The sequence below is a fragment of the Amblyraja radiata genome, chromosome 17 (genome assembly GCF_010909765.2).
Source record: "Amblyraja radiata isolate CabotCenter1 chromosome 17, sAmbRad1.1.pri, whole genome shotgun sequence".
Classification (NCBI taxonomy): Eukaryota; Metazoa; Chordata; class Chondrichthyes; order Rajiformes; family Rajidae; genus Amblyraja; species Amblyraja radiata.
The window spans coordinates 41,056,175-41,079,007 of NC_045972.1; the positions used below are offsets into that span (position 1 = coordinate 41,056,175).

The 22,833-nt window shown below is 41.9% G+C and overlaps 2 protein-coding genes across 3 annotated transcripts in view; one reads left to right on the plus strand and one right to left on the minus strand.

Moving 5' to 3' along the window:
- Positions 1-17,203, minus strand: part of dus2 (dihydrouridine synthase 2) — a 60,977-nt gene extending 43,774 nt beyond the window's left edge. For both annotated transcript variants that reach the window (XM_033036305.1, XM_033036306.1), the window contains exons 1-7: positions 17,005-17,203; positions 13,781-13,924; positions 11,880-11,925; positions 10,495-10,586; positions 10,133-10,176; positions 7,657-7,717; positions 6,797-6,844 (exon numbers count right to left, since the gene is read on the minus strand). In XM_033036305.1, the coding sequence (XP_032892196.1) occupies positions 6,797-6,844; positions 7,657-7,717; positions 10,133-10,176; positions 10,495-10,586; positions 11,880-11,925; positions 13,781-13,909 (420 nt within the window). In that variant the 5' untranslated portion in view covers positions 13,910-13,924; positions 17,005-17,203. The remainder of the gene's footprint in view (positions 1-6,796; positions 6,845-7,656; positions 7,718-10,132; positions 10,177-10,494; positions 10,587-11,879; positions 11,926-13,780; positions 13,925-17,004) is intronic.
- A 6-nt stretch (positions 17,204-17,209) lies between these two features.
- ddx28 (DEAD-box helicase 28) lies at positions 17,210-21,383 on the plus strand. Its single transcript, XM_033036304.1, has 2 exons — positions 17,210-19,170; positions 19,384-21,383. Exon 1 carries the CDS (start codon positions 17,336-17,338, stop codon positions 19,019-19,021), a length of 1,686 nt encoding a protein of 561 aa, XP_032892195.1. The 5' UTR covers positions 17,210-17,335; the 3' UTR covers positions 19,022-19,170; positions 19,384-21,383.
- The last annotated feature ends 1,450 nt before the right edge of the window (positions 21,384-22,833 follow it).

A 22,833-nucleotide genomic window follows, 5' to 3' on the forward strand; every position in this document is an offset into this window, starting at 1 on the left:
TGGAGATAGAATCATTGAATATATTCAAGTCATAGATTGTTGAGGTTTATGAGGAAAGATCAAGAGAAGTAGAGCCGAGGCTGTAAACGTCAATCATTATCTTAATTGATGGAGGACACAAAATGCTGGAGTAACTCAGCTGGACAGGCAGCATCTCTGGAGAGAAGGAATTGATGGGTTCTGGCCCATTCCTGCTTCTATTTCTTACATGTGAATTTTTCTGATGTTGGAACTGAAGATGCTGGTATATACCAAAGATTGACACAAAGCGCTGAAGTAATTCAGACGGTCATGCAGCATCTCTGGAGAAAATTGTTGGGTGACATTTCGGGCTGGGAACCTTCTTCAGACACTGAAGACTATGTCTATCTTTGTGTCTATCTTTTTCTAACGTTTGTTTGTGTGGCTTTCTCACATCATCTGGCACGGTTTCTCTCCCTCCATGTTGCTTTTTGTTTCTCGTTCACTCTCCTCTCTTCCAGCCTCTTCCTTTTTATTCTGCATCCTCCTGCTGATTTTCCCCTTGAACATCAGAAGATCTGCTCAGATCTCCTGGCTTTAAGCACTGAGTGGAAGCCCAAGACAATCAGACCAACACAGTGGAGGTCAACTACTTAATTAGAAGCCTAGGAGAAGGAGACCAACACACAGACAGGCAGGCTAATGGAGTTGAAATGTTTAAGAAAGAACTGCAGATGCTGGAAAAATCGAAGGTAGACCAAAAATGCTGGAGAAACCCAGCGGGTGAGGCAGCATCTATGTCTACCTAATGGAGTTGAAAGCTGGAGCACTGACACTAAGACAGTGCAGACAATGTTTTAAGGCATCATAGCATGTCATAAATCATTGTGAACTACATAGAATGTTCTCCCCAGCTGCAAGAACCAGATACAAAATACCCACCCCCAATAGATTCCCCTCAAAAGCAAGAGAATTAGAAATGGCACTTTCCTCACTGCCGATTTACACCAAGAAGTCATGGCATGAAAAAAAAATGTACTCCGCTCATGACTTTAAGACCTCGCTGTGAAGTACTTTCAAGTATGGCCAGTCTAGTAGGAAAATGTGGCCATGCGCAAACGCACTGCGAGGACAGAATGATTTTCTGTCACACTGTGACTAGCAGATGAGGCCAAAGGGGGGTCATGCATTGCCACATGATCGACCACATAAACAATGCCTCGACCTGTATTCCAAGCCTGCTGTTATGTTTGCAATACAAATCCAACCTTGTCGATGTGTTCCATTTCTCCTTCCATCAGATTACTCATGTGTGGTTAAAACGGCCAACAAGCACATAATTTCATAAGAAAATCCCACAGCGAAGTACACTTTTGCATTGCTGATAAAAGCCAGTTCCAGCATAAAAATACTTTGCAAAAACGTTTGATGGTTAGCCATTAAATACACATTTCATTGAATTAGAGCACAGAAGCATGCGTGGCAGCTGCGCATCCACATGTTAGTTTTATTTTGATTAACGGAGTAATAAAAGATGAACTAATTTTCAAATAATGCTGCGATTCAGCAAATAATTGATCATCTTAATTTATGTTTAATATAATACTTTAAGAATTGCCAGTAATTCAAATAAGAATAAAACAATTCTGAATTTCAGCAATTGAGGATTTGATCCAAAGAACACCAGTCATGGGAACACACTGCCCTCTTGTGATGGCTCAGTGAATTTAAGGAGCAGCCAAATTATACAACCCTGACAAGTTATGAGTTACATAACTACAGAAGCCACTGATATGTATGATCCCTGCCCTCCTATATGCTCCTGAGGCCTGGACTACCAAAAGCAAGCACGCCAAGGAACTGGGAAGATTAAATGTGCACAAATATAAAAGAGACATAGTAAAAGGTGATCCAAAAACAATAAAGCCTTAATTTAATAAAATACAATCCTACTTGCTGCAGGTTAAAACAGAACACAAGCATTGATCCCTGTTAACTATAAGTTAAGTCAGCAGAGAGCAATACTTTAACAAGGTGAAAATCAATGTACAGCTTCTGGCTGGTCCTTACAGACAATATCCTCTACTATGTTAATTCAACAATTCTAACATTTTATAGTTGCAGAATCTTCACAATGTTTAACATGAGCAGTGTCTTTAAGGGTTGTCCCTCAGAGGTAAGGAGTCTGTGTCATGTTGAGTCAATCAGAATAAAATTGTATTTTAATGGAAGATAAAATATCATATTTTGCTGAACAGCGTCAGAAAATACTTCAAGAAACATTTTCCAAACCCCCGAGCTTCATAGGCAGAGGCAAAGAGAGCATGTTTTGTAATAATTTCAATATATAAGTGTGCAGTTCAAAACAAAGTCAAGCTAGACAGCCTAAGTGTCATACAACACAGAAACAGGTCCTTTGGCCCAAATTGTCCATGCCGACCAAGATGCCCCAAATACACTATTCTCACCTGCCCATTTGGCCCATATCTCTCCAAACATTTCTTACCCATGCACGTGTCCAAATGTCTCTTAAATGTTGTTCTAAATGTTGCCTCAACTACCTCTTCCGGCTGCTCGTTCCATATACCCACCATCCTCTGTGTGGAAAAAGGTGCTCCTCAGGTTCCTATTAAATCTTTCCCCTCTCACCTTAAATCTATGCCCTCTAGTTCTTGATTCCCCTTCTCTGGGTAAAAGGCTGTGCATTCACCTATCTATCCCCTTCATGATTTTATACATGAATATATATATATGTATCTGTAACTTAAAGTGCAAATTAAACTGGTGAACTCTGGAAAACAAGTCTTGTGGGTACAGAATTCTGAATACGTTTTGGATAATGTGGAACAGCTTCAAATATTTTTTTTCTCGGGGGAAATTACCACACAAAATATAGTAACCGTCTGTAAATAAATGTAAATTAAGAGGAAATCAACATTTTATTATTTAAAAATTAATGAATATAATTTATAACAAGCAGGCGAGTAAAACAGAGACAAAATTTCAGAGTGTAAATAGTACAAGAGAATTGTCTTTTGATCATGAAGAATGCCAGAAAAGATTAAATGTTACTCGAGCACCAGTGAAAGACAACCAATACGAAAACTCCTACTGTATATCCATAAATAGTCTTGTCTCATACATAAATGTGGTTCTTCTGCCAAATGTCAAACTGAGTGAGTGCAATTAACTCAAAATTCATACACATGAAGAATACGACAGTTTTGCTCAAATTAACGATCAGGCGGTTAAAATATGTATTTTGTGACCTATTGATAATGTCAGTCCTGATGTGCAAGCTTGTGTTTGTGCATTGATTACACAAACCCAGCCATTAATTAACATTTACTATTGCTTTTTAATAATGCAGGTGCTTCATGTGGTGTGCAGCAAGGTGTGCAGCCATCTTCTTGATGCCTCCAAGTGTGATTTGAGCGAAAACATTTATGTTTTCCAGATTCAGTGGGTTACGTATAATGATCTGGTGAAAATAGATCATAAAGATATACGCCAGGCCAGTTCAGACGGTAGTCCAAGTTGCAGAACTAACTTAAATCTTGCTGACCTTCTATGCTTTTCAGTTATTAATTAAGGATAAAGGGGAAGTCAGTGTGTAACTTTGACATACAAGAAAACAGCAATGCTCAGGAAAGGATTGGACAAAATGTGTCAGCGTCATAACTCAAACAGAAGCCAGTTGTCTCAAAACATCTGTCAGATTGTTTACTTTATCCAAATATAGTTCTATCTGGGAATTATTCCCTCAAGTTTAAATGTTTTACAAAATTATTCAAAAACATTCCATGATTCAGTATTTGACATTTCAGCAGTTACTGGTTGCTTTAAAAAGGAAATCTTTGGTTTCATTGAGCATCTTTGATGAGGAAGAATGCCATTTAATTGCTGCTCCAAGTGCAGGAGCAAATGAGAGAATTGATAACATTTCACACAGCTTGTGTAATCCTGAATCCCAAAAAATAGCTTCCCATGGACAAAGGTTGTTTACAAATAAAAACACAGTATTAGCATAAAAGCTAATTGTGTTCATTGTTATTCAAGAACATATTGCACAGCAAATTCATGCAAAGATGTGAATGTATTTAAACACAATCGTGTTAACTACTGGCAGAAAACATCTTTGGTCCTCAAATTTAACAATCACATATTCGGCATGTGGCCGAATACACCATCGAACTCCTACAGGTGTGCAGTAGAGAACATTATTGACTGGTTGCATTATAACCAATGATTTGAATGCCCTGGAACAAAGGAAGCTGCAGAAAGTCTGGTCCATCACGGGTATTGACCCCCCCCACCATCGAAGAGATCTATAGAAAGCACTGCCTCAAGAGGGTAGCTATTATCATGAACCCACCTTTGACACGCTCTCATCTTGCAGCTGCCATCAGGAGGAAGGTACAGGAGCTTGAAAACCGTGACCGCCAGGTTCAAGAACAGCTTCTTCGTATCAACCAATAGGTTCTGAACCATGCTGCACAACCCTACCTCTACAATCAACTACTATGGACTTAGTATTGGTTGCACCACATACTAATATGGTCTGATTACCTAGTATTACTGAGAATTTATTGTATTGTATACTTATTGTTGTGTTAATGTGCCTGCAAGGCCGCAGCAAGAAATAATTTAATTGTTCCTCTCCCAGTGCTTGACCCAATTACAACCTTCTTGACGCTTAACAGATGCTTGTTTCAACTTTCATTTCTTTTATTCTATTTTTCCTTGCTCTTAATCCATTTTTTCTTTCCATCCATTTATTAAGCTTTCTGTACAATTCAATGATACACAAGACTGTAGAAAGGTCCCGACCCAAAACGTCACCTATCCATATTCACCAGAGATGCTGCCTGTCTCGCTAAGTTACTCCAGCACTGTGCCCCTTTGTGAATCAAACACAGTGCTGTTCAGTCCTCAGTTCCTCCATCTTATGGGTTATAGTCTTAAAAATAGCGGTCTTAAATAGGGTCTTAAAAATAGCGGAGTCAGGGGATATGCGGAGAAGGCAGGAACGGGGTACTGATTGGGGATGCTCAGCCATGATCACATTGAATGGCGGTGCTGGCTCGAAGGGCCAAATGGCCTACTCCTGCACCTATTGTCTATTGAGAGACATAGTCAATTTCCCTATTCACAAACCAGAGGCTCTGTAGAGAGAGATACCTCCGTTTTATGCAGTGATAAAAATAATCCAGCCACTAATTACAATTCCATATAGGTCATTAATGGTGCAGAATAGATTACTTGCAGTGATTTCTGGTAAAATGCTTTTATTCTTGAGTAGACCCTTCAAATCCTCATGTCATCCTGTGTGTAACTGTAGGAAATGTAAATGTATGCTTACTCCCTGATGCTTTTGACGTACTAAATAAAGAACAAGCCTTTTTGATTGCTACAAGTGGAGATTGGCATTGTCTGTGAACTGTGGTGGGAAAGTTGTCCACAGTCACTGAGTTGGATTTTTAGTATGTCAAACAAACCTTCAGGCCAATCAAATGGAAAATGCTGGAAAAGCTCAGCAGGTCAAGTAGCAGCTGTGGCAAGAGAAGCAGAGTATAAGTTTTAAGTTTCAGAGAAAGTGGAGACGAGAGAGGAGAAAAAAATGGATATAAGACAGGAAGGAGTGCTTGAATGTCACGGGTGGTTGTGGAGTCCACTGTTAGACCGAGAAGTGGCTTCAGTGAAGCATGAGCAGTGGGATAGACTGATCAAAATGAATGGTCAGTTGCTAAAATTGCTGGAGAAACTCAGCGGGTGCGGCAGCATCTATGGAGCGATGGAAAGAGGCAACGCAGATTGAAGAAGGGTTTCGGCCCGAAACGTTGCCTCTTTCCATCGCTCCATAGATGCTGCCGCACCCGCTGAGTTTCTCCAGCAATTTTGTCTATAATAAACTCTGTGTTTCCTCTGCACAAGAAGCTGGTGAAGCAGGTGATGCCATGCAATTTCTTCCACAGCTCTGTGTTTCTGCAAGCTTCCTGTGATCTTCTAATTCTGGACCCTTGAACATTTCTGATTTTAATCATTTTGTTACTGATAACTATACCATCATCTTCCTAAAGGTTCCCTCTCCAAATCTTTGTCTCATCACCGATCTTCCTCCTTTAAGGTACTTTTTAAAACATGCCATCAAGTCATATAACATACAAACTGGCCCTTCGACCCAACTCGTCCATGCCAACTGAGTTGCCCCATCTAAGCTAAGTCAGTGTTAACCATATAAGATGTGGATACAAGGAACTGCAGATGCTGGTTTACAAAAAAGACACCCGCTGAGTTACCCCAGCACTTTTTGTCTTAAGTTGATGAATGGTAATCAAAGGTCATCAACCTGAAACATTAAACATCTATCCCTCTCCAAAGATGCTGCTTGACCCTCCGTATATTGCCAGCATTTTCTTTTTTTTAAATTTAAGATTGACAAAATCTCCAATATTTTAATTTTGAATATCTTTTCATTAACACTAAACAAGAATTGAACAGCATTGTGGAGGTCTGCTTGTTTCTGAACCACACTTTCCATTCACAGACACGCATGCACAACTGAAAGTAACAGGATGCCATTGTGTCTATCTAGGCCTTTCATCGCAGCGTTACCAGAGATGCAGACTTCATACACCACCAAGTCCTGACTCTGCTTTAGCTTTCACATTTCCCTGACAATGTATCATTTCCCACACAACAGCATGGGAAACACAGTCTAAGTTCAAGGAATAAATACCCTCACTTAACTAGATTAGCATTTATTACATCAATTCTGTATTTGTTTTTGAATCGATAGCAAACTATTTCAATATGGGTCCTCATAACTACTTACCGTCTCAATTTTGTCAGGGTTGGTTAACAATGCTACTCCCATGCCACCCTGCATAAATATAAAATAAGAAAATTAGTTGGAGACATTAAGTTTGACAATTGCATAATGTTATAGGCAAAGCATAGTAATATTACATAGGATTCCCCAGTGAACTGTGACAAGTAAGAATTCCATTGTTCTGCTGTCAGTACATATGACAGTTATATTCTCTTGGCTCTAAATTCTCTTCATAGAGAATATATAATCAAGTGCGATCATTGAGAAATTTGGAGGGCTATTGAAACAAATGGAAAATGCATTATGTTGCACCTTAAGCTAAACAGCTATTGAAAGATTTAATGCCTTCGCTCCATAGATGCTGCTGCACCCGCTGAGTTTCTCCAGCTTTTTTGTGTACCACCAAATATAACTTTATTGGTGGCAACTCAGTAAAATGGATATGGCATGGCAGATTTACAGGTTATTTGATTGGCCAGGATTTAAAAAAATGTTTTGACATTTTGTTTGGTGTACATTGAACTTTATTAATCACCTTGCATTGAAGGTTCTGCAAGCTTGATAAATTATGGATATGACCCAACTAACGAGAGTGACCTATCTATGAAAATAACCAGGGAAACATCCAAAAAGATTCCAGTGGATGCTAGGTAATTAGCTGTGAAGTAGGTGCAGTTTGTCCCCACCTCAATGCCTTTGTTATTACACCAAATTGGTGCACAACGAACAAAAGCAATACTTGATCAACTTGTAATGAAGATTTTGTTTCAGTATTATGGGTGTAAACATAGATATTGTATGTGTAAGATTTTTAATCTTAGGAAATATCAGTTATGATGGGTGAAAACAAAAGGCTATCTTACCTTGGTTGAATATTCTTTAGGACAGCCCATATTTACATCAATACCAGCCACATCATTTTCCCTGCAAGGACAGTTAAAATACATTTAATAAATGAATATCTATGGAAAGTACTCTCTGACAAATGTTCTAGTTTCATTATTTTTACACTCCTGACAATTATATTTTGCATACTTGCGATAGTCAACATTGTTTCACATGATCTGCAATGATTACACATTCAACACAAGTGAGATACATCAATGCACACGAAACGCAGGACTCTTGATACAAGCCTTGCAGTTCTTGCGATAGGGAAAACAACATCTTGTTCTAGAATGAAGCTTTTTTTTTTTGCCAGGGTATATAATATTGAAATATGTATTTTCATAATCTTTCATAAAGCTTTAGTTGGAAATGTTGAGAACTTCCATGATTTCTCCCCAAACATCGCCTATTCCTTTTTTTTGTCTACCTACGATTTTTCCAGCATCTGCAGTTCTTTCTTAAACATGGCATCTAACCTAATCTTCTAGGATGTTCCTCAGATGAGTTGTGGGATACATACTCCCTGATCTTTTGGAAATTATAAGAACATTTGGAAAATTATAGGAAAATTATAATAGTGATATGTTTCACCTAGGAGCGTACATACTGGCGAAACATAAGGTCATAAGTGATAGGAGCAGAATTAGACCATTCGGCCTATCAAGTCTGCTCCATCATTCAATCATGGCTGATCTATCTTTCCCTCCTAACCCCATTCTCGTGCCTTCTCCGCATAAACCCTGACTAATCTTCTGGAATATTTTGACGATGTAACTAGGAAAATGAACAAGGGAGAGCCAGTGGATGTAGCAAGGCTCGGTGCTGGGACCGCAGCCATTTACAATATACATCAATTATTTAGATGAATGGATTCAAAGTAAAATTAGCAAATTTGCAGATGACACAAAGCTGGGTGGCAGTGTGAACTGTGAGGAGGATGCTATGAGAATGCAGGGTGACTTGGACAGGTTGGGTGAGTGGGCAGATGCATGGCAGATACAGTTTAATGTAGATAAATGTGAGGTTATCCACTTTGGTAGCAAGAACAGGAAAGCAAATTATTATCTAAATGGTGTCAAGTTGGGACAAGGGGAAGTACTACCGGATCTGGGGGTCCTTGTTCATCAGTCAATGAAAGTAAACATGCAGGTACAGCAGGCAGTGAAGAAAGCGAATGGCATGTTGGCCTTCATAACAAGAGGAGTTCAGTATAGGAGCAAAGAGGTCCATCTGCAGTTGTATAGGGCCCTAGTGAGACCATACCTGGAATATTGTGTGCATCTGAGATTTATTTTCTGTGAGCTGCCCTGAACTGCTGTAAGAGGGTGACAGGGCCCCACATCAAAGCCATATTCAAGGTACAAGTCAAACACGCAATTGCTACCAACTCTTTTCTCAGTTACATCAACGACAGCATTGGTGATGCATCAGGCATTTGTGCAGAATTTGTCAATTTTATCACTTTCGCTACGAACTTCCATCCCAGGCACAAATTAATTTGAACCATTTCTGACATATTTTGCTGGATCTCTGTCCCCATCTCAGAAAACAAATTATCTGGAGGCATTTATTATAAACCCACTAGCTTCACCACTGCATTGACCACACCTCTTCCCACCCATTCACTTGCAAGGACATCAGGTCTTTCTCTCGCTTTCTCCACCACATCTGTTTTCAAGATGAGGCTTTCCATTCCAGAACATCTGAAATGTCTGAAAAGACAGAGATAGAGTTTCCTTTAACCTCTCCTTTCACCCTGCCAGCCCCTGACTTACCCCTCATTCTCACCTCTCTATATATTGTAATCTTCTCTCTATGCTCTCAATCCTGTTGCAGGGTTTCGAGTCGAAATGTTCACTACCCCTTTGCCTCCACAGATGCTGCCTGACCTGCTGAGTTCCTCAATAACTTTATTTTTTGCGTAGTAAGGAACTGCAGCTGCTGGTTTATACTGAAGATAGACACAAAGCGTTGAGCAACTCAGCGGGTCAGGCAGCATCTCTTTTAGAAAAGGAATAGATGATGTTTTGGGTCAGAACCCTTCTTCAGATTCAAGTATTTTTTGCTTTGTAGGACATATAAATTTACAACAATGGTGTGAATAACAACAAATGTGGGAGCCTTACTTCCCCCGTTTGTGTGGCGTGTTTAACTTTGTTCCCAAGTCTGTAAAATGCCTCAAAAATTAATTGCTTCATTACTAGGTTCACGAGGAAACAGGACAGTACATCATAACCAAAAGCAGTATTCAACTCTTCACCATCTCTAGCTCTTCACCATCTCTAGCTCTTCACCAATTACATGTAACATTTCTGATTTATTACACTAAACTTTCCAAATCTCATAGTTTAGATCCCCCGTCTCGATGTATTATGTAATTGTTTTCTTTAAATCTCATGACGTGATAATTGCGCAAATATTGAGATTGTCACTAGTAGTTTAAAGACTTACACAAGCTGTGCGACCGTCAATGCTCTCTGTGCATCTGCTGTACCCTGCAACAGAAAGAAAAATACAAGGATTGCCAGATCAGGTCAGACGACACAAAGAAAGCCTTGGGGTTATCAGAGTTTTTATATCACTATGAATGACCTTTAAAAAAAACAAAGCAGTTGCATTCAGTGAAATGCAGCCGCGGGCCATGATGCCATCATATTCTTAGTGGCACCCTTTCCATTTTCTGTATAATTGTGAGATAAATAGGCAACTGATCAAGAAATAACTCAACCAAAGAACTTGCATCCATTCAAATTAATCAGCTACTGGAAACCAGCAGTGGTTCTTATGTTTCTCCACAGATGTTTCTTTCTTACCATTTGGAAAACAACATGATTCTTTTCTCTTTCACAGGTCCGAAAAACAACTCGGTCGTCAGTTGCAACATAATCTATTGTTTCCAGGGCCTCTGAGGAAGATAAATGGGAAGACTGGCTTAGAAATGTGGATGTGTGACAGTCTGCAAGTAACTATGAACAGCAGCAGTCACGATGGTGCAGCGGTAGTTGCTGCCTAACAGCTAATGCAGCGCCGGAGACCCAGGCTCGATCCCGACTACGGATGCTGTCTGTACGGAGTTTGTACGTTCTCCCCGTGACCTGTGTGGGTTTTCACCGAAATCCTCGGTTTCCTCCCACATTCCAAAGACGTACAGATTTGTAGGTTAATTGGCTTGGTAAATGTAAAAATTGTCCCTAGTGAGTGTAGGATAATGTTAATGTGCGGGGATCGCTGGTCGGCGCGGAACCGGTGGGCCGAAGGGCCTGTTTCCGTGCTGTATCTCTAAATTAAACTAAAGTATGTGGAAGAGACAGCAACTGACAAATTGACAACTTTGCAAATCGAGTTCAACGAGTATTTAGAGATACATAACGTACAGTGCTCGATATTCCTGTTACAACCTAGACTTGCAATACAGGCAGTCCCAGGGTTCTGCAAGGGATCCGTTCCTGAAAAATGCTGTAAGATGATTTCTCCGTCAGTCTGAAACATCAATTTTCTGTCGTGACTCGATCAAATATTACGTCTTTCCTCATATATTTGCTATTAATCTTTTACTTCATTGAATAATCATCCAAACACTTGATAATGAAACAATACTATATCCACATTATTGAATACCATGAAACGTTTTACAGTTTTTATTACTGTGGAAAAATGTTTCAAAAATAAATGGAAGAATTTATTCAACCACATCCACTTGAAAATCTGCCCAATAAATGTTCAATTACAGCTTCATCTGCCAGTCGCCATCCAGGCCAGATCCATTTCAAATTGATCTTTGTCCGATTTCACAGCAAAACCAGACCTTATGATAGCGTGATTACAATTCCTTAAATGTTCCCTCACTGACACTAGCTCCACTTGACTCCCAGATCAGGATCAGGCAGTGACCTCCTGCCTTGTTGGACTCGAAACGTTTTGATAAAGTCTTCCCAACCACACATCAGGACATATTTCCCATCTTTGCTTTTTGTGGTATCTCAATCTATACTGGATAACTGATGCATCTCATTATCACTGTGATTGAAGGTTGGTGTGGACTCAGTGGGCCAAAGGGCCTGTTTCCATGTTTTATATTTCAATCAATCAATTGTCCAATTTTTATTTCTAAATACATGAAAAACAACTCATTATTCATTTCTAAGCAGAAAGGTGAAGGAAGGAACAGATATATTAAGACAAATATTTGCAAACTCACCATTGACAACTCGCCTACATTGCATCATTTTTAAATCAATTAATTCCTATTTAAAAGAGAAAAAAATTATTAAATTCAATCCTTGTTACAGTATTACTCATCTGCCAATTTAATTCATCAAATGAATAAAGAACAATGTCAAAGGCACGGGGTAACCTGACTATTTCACAAAACATTTACCACAACGATCAAAGAGGTTTAAATAACATGGTCAGGGTATATGGAAAAAATCATTTTGAACCTTGACTGAGCTCTCCAGGATTCCTTCTACATGACTGTGTCAAATTGCATTTTGTGCATCCCTCATGGTTTGTAATAAACTGTTTCAAATTTTAATCACCTTTCAAAAAGAAATGCTTCATTTTTTCCTTACAATATACAATGCAGTGGTTGAAAACTGGTAAGAACAGGTGTATTGTTATCTGCAGTCTATCTGCGGAATCAAGGGATATGGGAAGACAGACACGGGTTAATGATTGTGGATGATCAGCCATGATCACAATGAATGGCGGTGCAGGCTCGAAGGGCCAAATGGCCTCCTCCTGGACCTATTTTCTATGTTTCTAATCAGCACCAGACAGGAACAGATACTCAGTGTTTAATGTAGAACCCATCAATGCCAGTGGAAGTAATCCTAGAGATGTCGGCAAGAGCAGCCTGGAGTGGTAAAAGTGAATGTGTCGACACCACTGATTTCATGCTCATGTGCGACCAATGACAGACTAATCACTGATCGATGTACACAGGAGCCACTGGAGCACAGCCAGTCATCACTCTCACCCATTGTGAAAGGTAAAAATCTTCTTGTCACCTCATGAATTTGGAATATAGCAAGGCTCTTCCGCCAAGGTCTTATATTTTGTTATCTGAATTCGCACAATTCAGTATTCACCAAATTGTAAAACAAAGCAAGTTTTGTACATTAGTTCCACATCTAGGTAGCAGACTGCTTCTTGTCGAGTGTATAGGTTTTACATTTGATGCCAGAGTAAGGAGATTAGAGCTTTCTTTTTAAATCCCTGCAGTCAAAGTTTCATAAATCCAGTTCTATTGTGCTGAATATAGAATTTAAGATCATATTTTGCTTTCTTACGGGCTTTTTATTGACGTATTCAGAAGAACTTGGTTCAATTAGACCAGCTCACTGATCCTAACTTTTGTGCTGAGATTTTCATCTATTTTGATAGCGATGATTGATAATCCCCTCAGCAATGACAATGAAAAAGATTAAAATTAGAAAGCAGAAAGCTGACAAAATTGTACCTTGGCTCAAGCTCCACAAAAGACTATCCTAATGTATTTCTGTTCCAAAAGTAGACTCAATAGCCAAATGTCACAACCCTGCTTCTCTATTGAGGCTGACCCCTGCTTTGTTTTTCCAGCATTCTCAGTATTCATTTAGTAATGAACAAGTAACATTAGATCTGTGACAGAGAACATTCTCAGACATTTAAATCAGTTTAAAATTTGACACAGAGACCTGAAAATACTCATCTATGGTTGTTGTCACAGCTATAATAACAAATAGGTCTTTCAATTGAGAAAGCATGACAAGCATAGGAGCGTCTCTAGGACCAGAGGGCACAGCCTCAGCAAAAAGGATGTACGTTTAGAATGGAGATGAGAAGCAAGAGGGTGGTGAATCTGTGGCATTAATTGCCACAGACTACTGTGCAGGCCAAATAATTGGTTATTTTTAAAACAGATTGATTAGTAAAGGTGTGAAAGGTTAAAAAAAACATCAGCCATGATTGAATGGTGGAACAGACTTGATGGGCCGAATGGCCTAATTCTGCTTCTGTTTCGTATGGTCTCACAACTATTTGTTATAAAGTACCCCCACATTACATTGCCAAATGCACTGCATCATCTCCGGGTACAATACGGGAACTTTTCCTTACCTCGCAGTAGACAATATCTGCTCCGTACTCGAGTGCCAGCAGTCTCATTGGTAAAGTGCCCACACGCACCATGGGGGCCAGAATCATCTTGTTTCCGTAACAAAGTCTGCCAATAACTTGGTTGACCATTTCGCGTCCAAAGATCTGGTTTGGGAGGTGGGTGGGTGGGGGTGGTTGGACAGAGGAGCAGGTTAAATAATTTTTCCTGAATGCCCCACTGAGTCAGCAAATATTCAGCACTTAATGAAAACCTGCTTTAAAGTGTCATTATGTTTAATTTGAAGGATAATGTATCAAAAGAAGGATAATATTAGGGAGGAGAAATCATATTCCTGTATTCCTCCCCGAATTCAAGGACATACCTTAAGAATTCAATGCCACAGATGGCTGTGGAGACCAAGTCATTGGGTATTTTTAGGGTGGAGATTGACAGATTCTTGATTGGCAAGAGTGTCAAGGGTTATGGGGAGAAGGCAGGAGAATGGGGATGAGAGAGAAAATATAGATCAGCGATGATTCAGAGGACACAAAGCATTTTAACTGTAAAATTGGCATTATTTATATTCACTAATACCAGCTCTTTTGATTGCCCAATTGCTACATATTAAGCATCCAAGACAATAATGTTTACTTCGCCAGAGTGCTATAATTAATACAGGCTATTCTGCTATAAATCAATAGTAACATTCCTATGAAACCTTGTGTGAAAGAAAATCGCTCTATAGGGGCAGTACAGTGGCGCAGCTGTAGAGTTGCTACCTTACAGTGCCAGAGACACAGGTTCGATCCTAACTATGGGTGTTCTCTGTATGGAGTATGTACGTTCTCCCTGTGACCACGTGGGATTTCTCTGGATACTCTGGTTTCCTCCCACACTCCAAAGATGTACAGATTTGTAGGCTAATTAGCTTTCGTAAAATGATAAATTACTCCTAGTGAGTGGGATAGTGCTAGTGTACGGGATGATCGCTGGTCGGCGCGGACTCAGTGGGCCAAAGGGCTTGTTTCCGTGCTTTATCTCTAAAACTATAAACTAAATAATTTTGTCACTGGGAACAGGGGGTTATCTCTGCATTTAAAAAAATATTGAAGGCTGTCTGTCTGTTACGTTGTTTAATGGAGCATCATTGCACAAGTGGCAGTTACAGCGAATGTTTGTTGATTTCAATGGCCTCCCACAGTAAAACTGGCAGACTGTCTTCTTGAAAGTGAAGCGTGTCTGATTGCTGCGGGAGGTTGCATGAGAACAGTTTAGATGAAAGGGAAACAACCAAAAAGGTTAATTCTGCACCTGTCCACAGATCGTTCCTAACCTGATGAATATTTCAGACACACAAGGAACTGCGGATGCCGATTTACAAAAAGAGACACAAAGTGCTGGAGAAACTCAATGCCTTAGGCAGCATATCTGGAGAATATGAATAGGTGACAGTTCGGGTCAGAACCCTTCCTCAGACTGATGGTGGAGGGATCTGGGGAGAAAGCTGGAAGAGAGGTGGGGGCAGGATAAAGTCTGACAAGTGATAGGTGGATACAGGTGGGAGGGGGGGGGGGGAGGGGGTTGCTTGATTGGCAGATGGTTGAACAAAGTCCAGGGATGAAAAGACAAAAAGTCGTGACTTAAGGATATAAAAGGTACATGGGATGAGTATGTAAGTGATGGTTGGCATGGCCCAGTTTCCGAAGGGCTTGTTTCTGCGCTGTACAGCTCTATCCGCAGCTTTCAGCTTTTCCTGAGTTTAACCCACGAGTCAAGATGAAGTGACGTCAAATTCAAGTCCTGTTAAAAGAACTAGTTTGTTTCCTCCCATTCTTTATGTTCTGTGCCAAACAAAATGGATTGCTTTTTAAATCTCGTGAGGTTTAATATTTTAGAACTTTAATATTTACAGGATTTACAAGAACTTCAATAGTTAGAGGAGCAAATTAAATGACTGGGGCCATCAGGCGCCGGGGCTGCTGTGGAAAACAGTGAATGGTTGCACGTCACATGGTGGGAGTGCGGGGAGCGGGGCAAATGGGCAACGTGATTGAAAGAAGATACAGACGCAAAAAGGTGGAGTAACTCAGCGGGACAGGCAGCATCTCTGTAGAGGAGAGAAGGACTGGGTGACTTTTCTGGTCGAGACCCTTCTTCAGACTGAGAGTCAGGGAAGAGGGAGTCACAGAGATAATGAAGTATAAGAGATCTAAAGCGATGAAGTTCAAGGAAAATATAGAATAGACCATTGTTAGCTCGGACAAAATGTAATCAGTGGGACAGTCAGACTGCTCGGAGAACCAGGAGGGGGAGGGATGGGAGAGAGAGACGGGAAAAAGAAGTAAGACTGAAAGAAGTGTGTAGGAAGAAACTGCAGGTGCCGGTTTACACTTAACGCAGACACAACATGCTGGAGTGACAGCGGGATAGGGCAGCATCTATGGAGAGAAGGAATGGGTGACGTTTCGGGTCGAGACCCTTCTTCAGACTGAACGTCAGGATGGAGAAGTCACAGAGATATGCAAGTCATGTGATAGTATCAGAATTAGGCCATTCACCCGAGATCTTCAGACTGTCGTGGAGGGAGGGGGAGAGAGGGGAGGGAGGGAGAGGAGGGAGGGGGGAGAGGGGGAGAGAGAGCGAGGGGGAGAGAGGGGGAAAGAGAGAGAGGGGGGGGGAGAGGGAGGGGGAGAGGGAGGGGGGGGGGAGAGAGAGGGGGGGAGGGAGAGAGGGGGGGGGGGGAGAGAGGGGGGGGGAGGGAGAGGGGGGGGGAGGGAGAGGGGGGGGGAAGAGAGGGGGGGGAGGGAGAGGGGGGGGGGAGAGAGGGGGGGGGAGAGAGGGGGGGGGGAGAGAGAGAGGGGGGGAGAGAGAGGGGGGGAGAGAGGGGGGGGGGAGGGAGAGGGGGGGGGAGAGAGAGAGGGGGGGGGAGAGAGAGAGGGGGGGGGAGAGAGGGGGGGGGAGGAGAGAGAGGGGGGGGGGAGAGAGAGGGGGGGGGGAGAGAGAGGGGGGGGGGGGGGAGAGAGGGAGGGGGGAGAGGAGGAGGGAGGGAGGGGAGAGAGGGAGAAGGAAGGAGAGTTGGAAGAGAGGGAGGGGGGTAAAGAGGATGGGGCGCTCACCTGGGGGGGGGAGGGGAATAGGGAGGGGGTTGGGTTGGGGAGGGGGGGGGGGGAGAGGGGAGGGAGAGAGATGGAGGGGATGGGGCGCTCAACTGAGGGGGAGAGAGGGGGAGAGGTGGGACGCTCACCTGAGCGGCGCTCACACGCTCGCTGCGGGGCAAGGTACGGCACTTCCGCCGCGCACAGGTCACGTCCGCCGCCTGCGCCGCGTCAGTCTCGCGCGCCGCCGTTTGCTCGCAGATGATCTTTGCCCGTGAGATGCCGCGGGTTTGGCGCGCTTCTCCTGACCGGGCTCGAGCTCCACTGGAGGCCTGAGGTCGGGGCGCGTGCGCGTGCGCGGGCTCAGGTCCCCCTCCCCCTCCCCCCCGGCCGTTGCAGTCAAGCGCGCGCTCCCTCCTGGCCAAGAGGCTCGAGCCGCCCCCAGAGTCACCGCCCGCCCGCCCGCGACCCTGACCCGACATGTTGGCGCTCAGGTACACGTTCCCCCCTCACCCGCGGTGCCCGGCTGTGGGACTCTGGGGGCAACTGAGGATGGTCTCCTCCTCCTCCTCCTCCTCCTCCACCATTACCGCCGTTGACGATGACCAGTTGCCCGTTATCCGCGTCCCGCAGCAGCTGCAGCAGAAGCTGAAGCGCGGGGCGGGGAACCAGGTGGCGGCGGTGGGGCTCACGTTGGCCAAGCCCGGCCGTCTGCTGATCGTGGGCAAGCGTCCTCAACTCAACCAGCACTCCGGCCGCATCTTCGGCAAGTTCGACCAGGTGCCGCTGGTCTCCAAGGGATGGAAGCACATGAAGGCAGCCGGGGATTACTTCACCATCAACAACACCCGTACTCGGCCCCCGGCCTTGCCCGGAGACCAGGGGGAGGAGGAGGAAGAGGAGGAAAGGCAGAAGTCCAGTGGAAAGGCGCCGAGCTTCAGTTCGCTGGGGCTGTGCATTGAGTTGCAGGACGCCTTGGACAAAATGGGCATCTCTCGCCCCACCACGGTTCAATCCCAGGCCATCGCGGCCCTCATGAGAAGGAAGAATATTCTGTGTGCCGCCGAGACTGGCAGCGGCAAGACCCTGAGCTACCTGCTGCCCTTGATGCATACCTTGATCTCTGAAAGGCTTGTGCCCACCGATGCCGACTGGACTGGTCCGCATGGTCTAGTGTTGGTCCCGTCCCGGGAGCTGGCCGACCAGGTCTGCCAAGTGGCACAGTCCCTGGCATCCAACCTCAATCTGAATGTGCAGACGGTCGGTGGAGGTCGTGGGTTGGGCAACGTAAAACTCACCCTGTCCCGAGGACAGATTGACCTCCTAATATCCACACCTGGTATCCTTTGGAAGGCACTGAAAAGGGACTTTATCAGTCTACGTGAGTTGACCTACCTGGTACTGGATGAGGCGGACACTCTGTTTGATGCGAGCTTTGTGGAGCTGCTGGAGGGCATTCTCAACCATACCCAAATAGCTTCCAACGTCTCTGAAACCCATGGGGTGGAAAGGAAAGCTCAGCTGGTGGTGACAGGGGCAACATTCCCAGGTGGAGTGGGAGAACTCCTCAGCAAAATCACGGATTTGGGCAGCATCACCACAATAAAGAGCAAAGGCCTTCACTACCTCATGCCGCACGTGAAGCAAAAATTTACGAAGGTGAAGCGGGCTGATAAATTGTCTGAGCTCCTGCAAGTCTTGAAGCAACTTGCAAAAAGACCTGAGTTTGGAATTCTTGTGTTTTGCAACAATGCAGCAACTGTTAATTGGCTTGGTTATATCTTGGAAGACCATCGCATCAAACACTTCCGGCTGCAGGGGAATATGGTGGCTGAAAAGCGAAGCAGCATCTTTGATACTTTTCAGAGGGGTCTCGTAGATGTCCTACTTTGCACAGACATTGCATCCCGAGGCTTGGACACTCGGAGGGTGGAAATTGTAATTAATTATGACTTCCCACCAACTCTGTGTGATTACATCCACAGAGCTGGGAGAGTGGGGCGTGTTGGGGGCAAGGTTTTGGGTACTGTTATCAGTTTTGTTACGCACCCTTGGGATGTTGAACTGGTGCAGAAAATTGAAGCTTCAGCACGTCAAAAATTGATGCTCCCTGGCATGGAGTCCAAAATCAGCGAGGCAACAACGAAAATCATAGCAGAATTATGAGAAGTGAGATGTTCAGACTGACAAATTCACATTGGCTGTAACAATTTTAGTAAGTTCGGCTTTTGAAGTAAACTTAAATTGTTTACAAAAATGAAACAGATTCTTAGAGACAATAGTATTATGCATTGAAAAGTAAGAAGACATATAAAGTGCACAAAAATGCTGGAGAAACTCAGCGGGTGCAGCAGCATCTATGGAGCGAAGGAGATAGGCAACGTTTCAGGCCTAAACCTCGGCCCGAAACGTTGCCTATCTCCTTCGCTCCATAGATGCTGCTCCACCCGCTGAGTTTCTCCAGCATTTTTGTGTACCTTCGATTTTCCAGCATCTGCAGTTCCTTCTTAAACAAGATGTGATATAAGTTGTGTCCATAAGTTTCAGGTGTCACTGTTAGATAGGGTGATCAAGAAGGCTTTTGGTATAATGGCTGTCATCGTATTGTGCACAGAAGTTAGAATGTTGTGTTGCAGTTTTAAGAGACATTGGCGAGACTGCACCTTAAGAGTATTGTGTTCTCTTTTGGTGGTACTCTATCAATATTTAAAATGCATTTGGACAGGTACGTGCATAGGAAAGGTTTAGAGGGAAGTGAGTGAAAAGATATCCAGTCTACCTAATCTTGCTTTGTAACTGAATTCTTCCTTTCCAGGCAGTGTCCTGTAGAATCTCATCTGCACCCTCTCTAATGCAAACACATCCTTCCATTGGTGACTAGAACTGCACACAATGTTCTCCAGTGCAGTCTGACAAATATTTTGTATAGGTGTTTCGTGATGAACCAATCCTTGTACTCAATATCTCAGCCTATGACAGCAATCACACTAAGTGCTGCCTTCACCACTCAATTCCACCTAAATAATTGTTCCCAGGAAATTATGAATTTGCACCCCAAATGATCTCTCTCTCTCTCTTTGTGATTTGTTAATTCTGTAACACAAAATGTCATTTATCTGACCGGCTGTAATGTTGGGGGGTTGTGGGTTGCTTTTATATGGAAAACAACATAAGTCCCAGCACCCTTACCTGTGTTACACCACTGGTTACCGAATTCCTGTCAGAATAACAACCACTTGCCACAACCCCCTACTCCTATCATCAAGCCGATTTTGGATACAGTTTCTCAAAGCTCTTTAACCCCATGTGCTTTTCTCCTTGCGCACCAGTCTATTGTGTGAGGTTTTGTCAAATTTCACTGCACCATAATTGGTACATGTAACAATAAACTGACCTTGAACCTTGAAACCTTGTCTTAAGCAACAAAAGTTACGAGACTTTCTGTTTTCACCTCCAGTTTGTCTTGAAGCTACCTAATGTCTACCTTGGTTCTTAATATCTTGTTGAATGTCGATTTCATTTGCATCATACCTAAGAAGCCCTTTTGAAAGTTTAATTGTGAACGGCAGTATACAAGGTAAGTTGTTGATGATGGCCTATTTGATTTATTCAGTAGGGTCATATAGCGTGGAAACTGGCACTTTGGCTCAACTTGTCCACACCGACCAACATGTCCCATCTACACTACTCCCACCTGCCTGCGTTTGGCCCATATCCCTCTAAACCCGTCCTATCCATGTACCTGTCTAAATATTTCTTAAACGTTGCAAAGTATTTTGAATAAAAGCTATCTTTCCTCCTAATTAAATTATCCTAATCTACTCTAAATCCTGAGTTTTTTTGCTTTGGCTCAGAAAACTTAATATTCTTTTAGAATTATTTAATAATAGTCATGGTCAACTCTATCTAATACTAGGTGTAGCCACATTTAACAAATTAGTCAACAATATAAACTAAATTGTTTTTAAAACAAGGGCTTTCATTAAGCGTTTGTATGGTGTTTGATTTTTGGACAATTAATATAACTGAATATTTGAAAATTCAATAAGATTGCAGCCAATAGGGAGGTGATAATAGATGACTAGTTTAAAGATTTGGAAGCGTAACAAACCTCATTAAGCATTCTGATTTTTCCTTTATTTTTCTTTAAATATGAGGGTTCTAATATTCTAATGAGACTTGTCCGATGATTTGTTTCCGGATCATTTAGAACATTAAGGTAACGAGGGAGAAAAAAAATCAGGCTTTAAAAGCAAATTGCCTACAAGAGATCTTATTTTTATCAACTTTGAAATTCCCATTCACACCATATGGTATAGTTTTATGCAGTTATTTCCATGATGAACTGCAATTTATTTTTCAGTACAGGTTTGACATTGAGTATATCGGTAACAATTTAGCAACATAAACTATAAACAGCGTGATACTAACTCTTCACCAGAAAGCATGAACAATAAATGCATTTCAATGAATACCTTTTCCCAAAAGGCTTTTGGGAAGCATTTTCACTCCTAATAAACAGTAAAATCATTCTGTGTGCATGATTGAAATTCAGAAAGTAACTGATACTTATTTTAAAACAAAAATACTGATAGATTGTGAACAACAGTGATAAATATTTCTCAACATTAGACACATTACTGCAACCAAAAATAATAGACAATATTAATTTCTCACCCAGACTATTCCAGAAGGATAAAGTTATATATCATTAAATGTGGACATGAACCCATTTCAACATTGTCAAGGTGATTTCAGAGGCACAGAACCATCTATTCACACTAATTCAGTATAATACGTTGAACATTAGAAGTAGATTTTGTCTAGTTATATTTATATTCAATATTTTTTGTAGCTACAAATATATTCCACAGATTTGAGAAGTTTAAAATGTACAGTATTACACCCCACATCATTTCGCAAGGCAAAAGAACCAAATTCATTTTACAATAACTGCTTCCTCTTTATAAAATAGTCTCCTTCTCTTGATATTGGAAAGATACAATTAGAATTATACGGATTAAAGCACAATTATTTGTATTGGGCTTTTGGGATAATAATGTAGTTGTACTGTTAAACTTGCACATTTAATAGTCTTACGCTTAATATTAAAATAAAAATTCCATTTAAATTCATGTGAAAATTTTACTTTTAATTACTAAATGTAGGATTCATTTCCCAATGCCATCAATCAAAACTCCAAGGCACTAGATCTTGTGTCCATGGCCAACCAAATGAAACTAAATGATGCCAAGGGCAAGATACAAATAATACAATACATGGTTCATTATTAAATCTCTAAAATACTCTCTCCTAAATGGATCAAAATGTGATTCATTATAAATGGTATTGTAATTTACAATTTTATTTGATTTTTTAAAAGAAGTACTGTCACATTATACTGTGCTTATCTCACCGGTAGAAGTTTTCTCCTGTCTAAGTGTGTTGTGGCACTTGGGATTAAAACCCTTTCTATTACAGGTCCACTGCCAATTTCCTAGCACCCTTGATTCCAGAGCCTTTATGGATTATTTATTTTTGCTGGACCAACAAAGGTCAAGTGCGCTCTTGTAATTTTATAATCTACAAAATTTATTTCCTTGCTGAACATTCCAACATGTCCTTCTCCGACTAATTATGCTTGACTAAATGAATAGCTTGTGGATTGCCAGGCAATAGCAGGAACTTCAGCAGGTGAGATAAGCACAGTATAACATGACAGCAGTTATTTAAAAAAATCAAATAATATTGCAAATTACGATACCATTTATATTGAAACGCGTTTAGATCCATTTAGGAGAGTGTATTATTAGAGGTTTAATCATGAATATACTTTATTTATATCTTGCCCTTGGCATCATTCAGTTTCATTTGGATGGCCATGGAACTAAGATAGCAGGAAATTATCTTTGTACCATTTTCTAGGCCACACTCAGACATGTGCATCTAGCAAAGGTTGACTTCAGACTTACCACAGA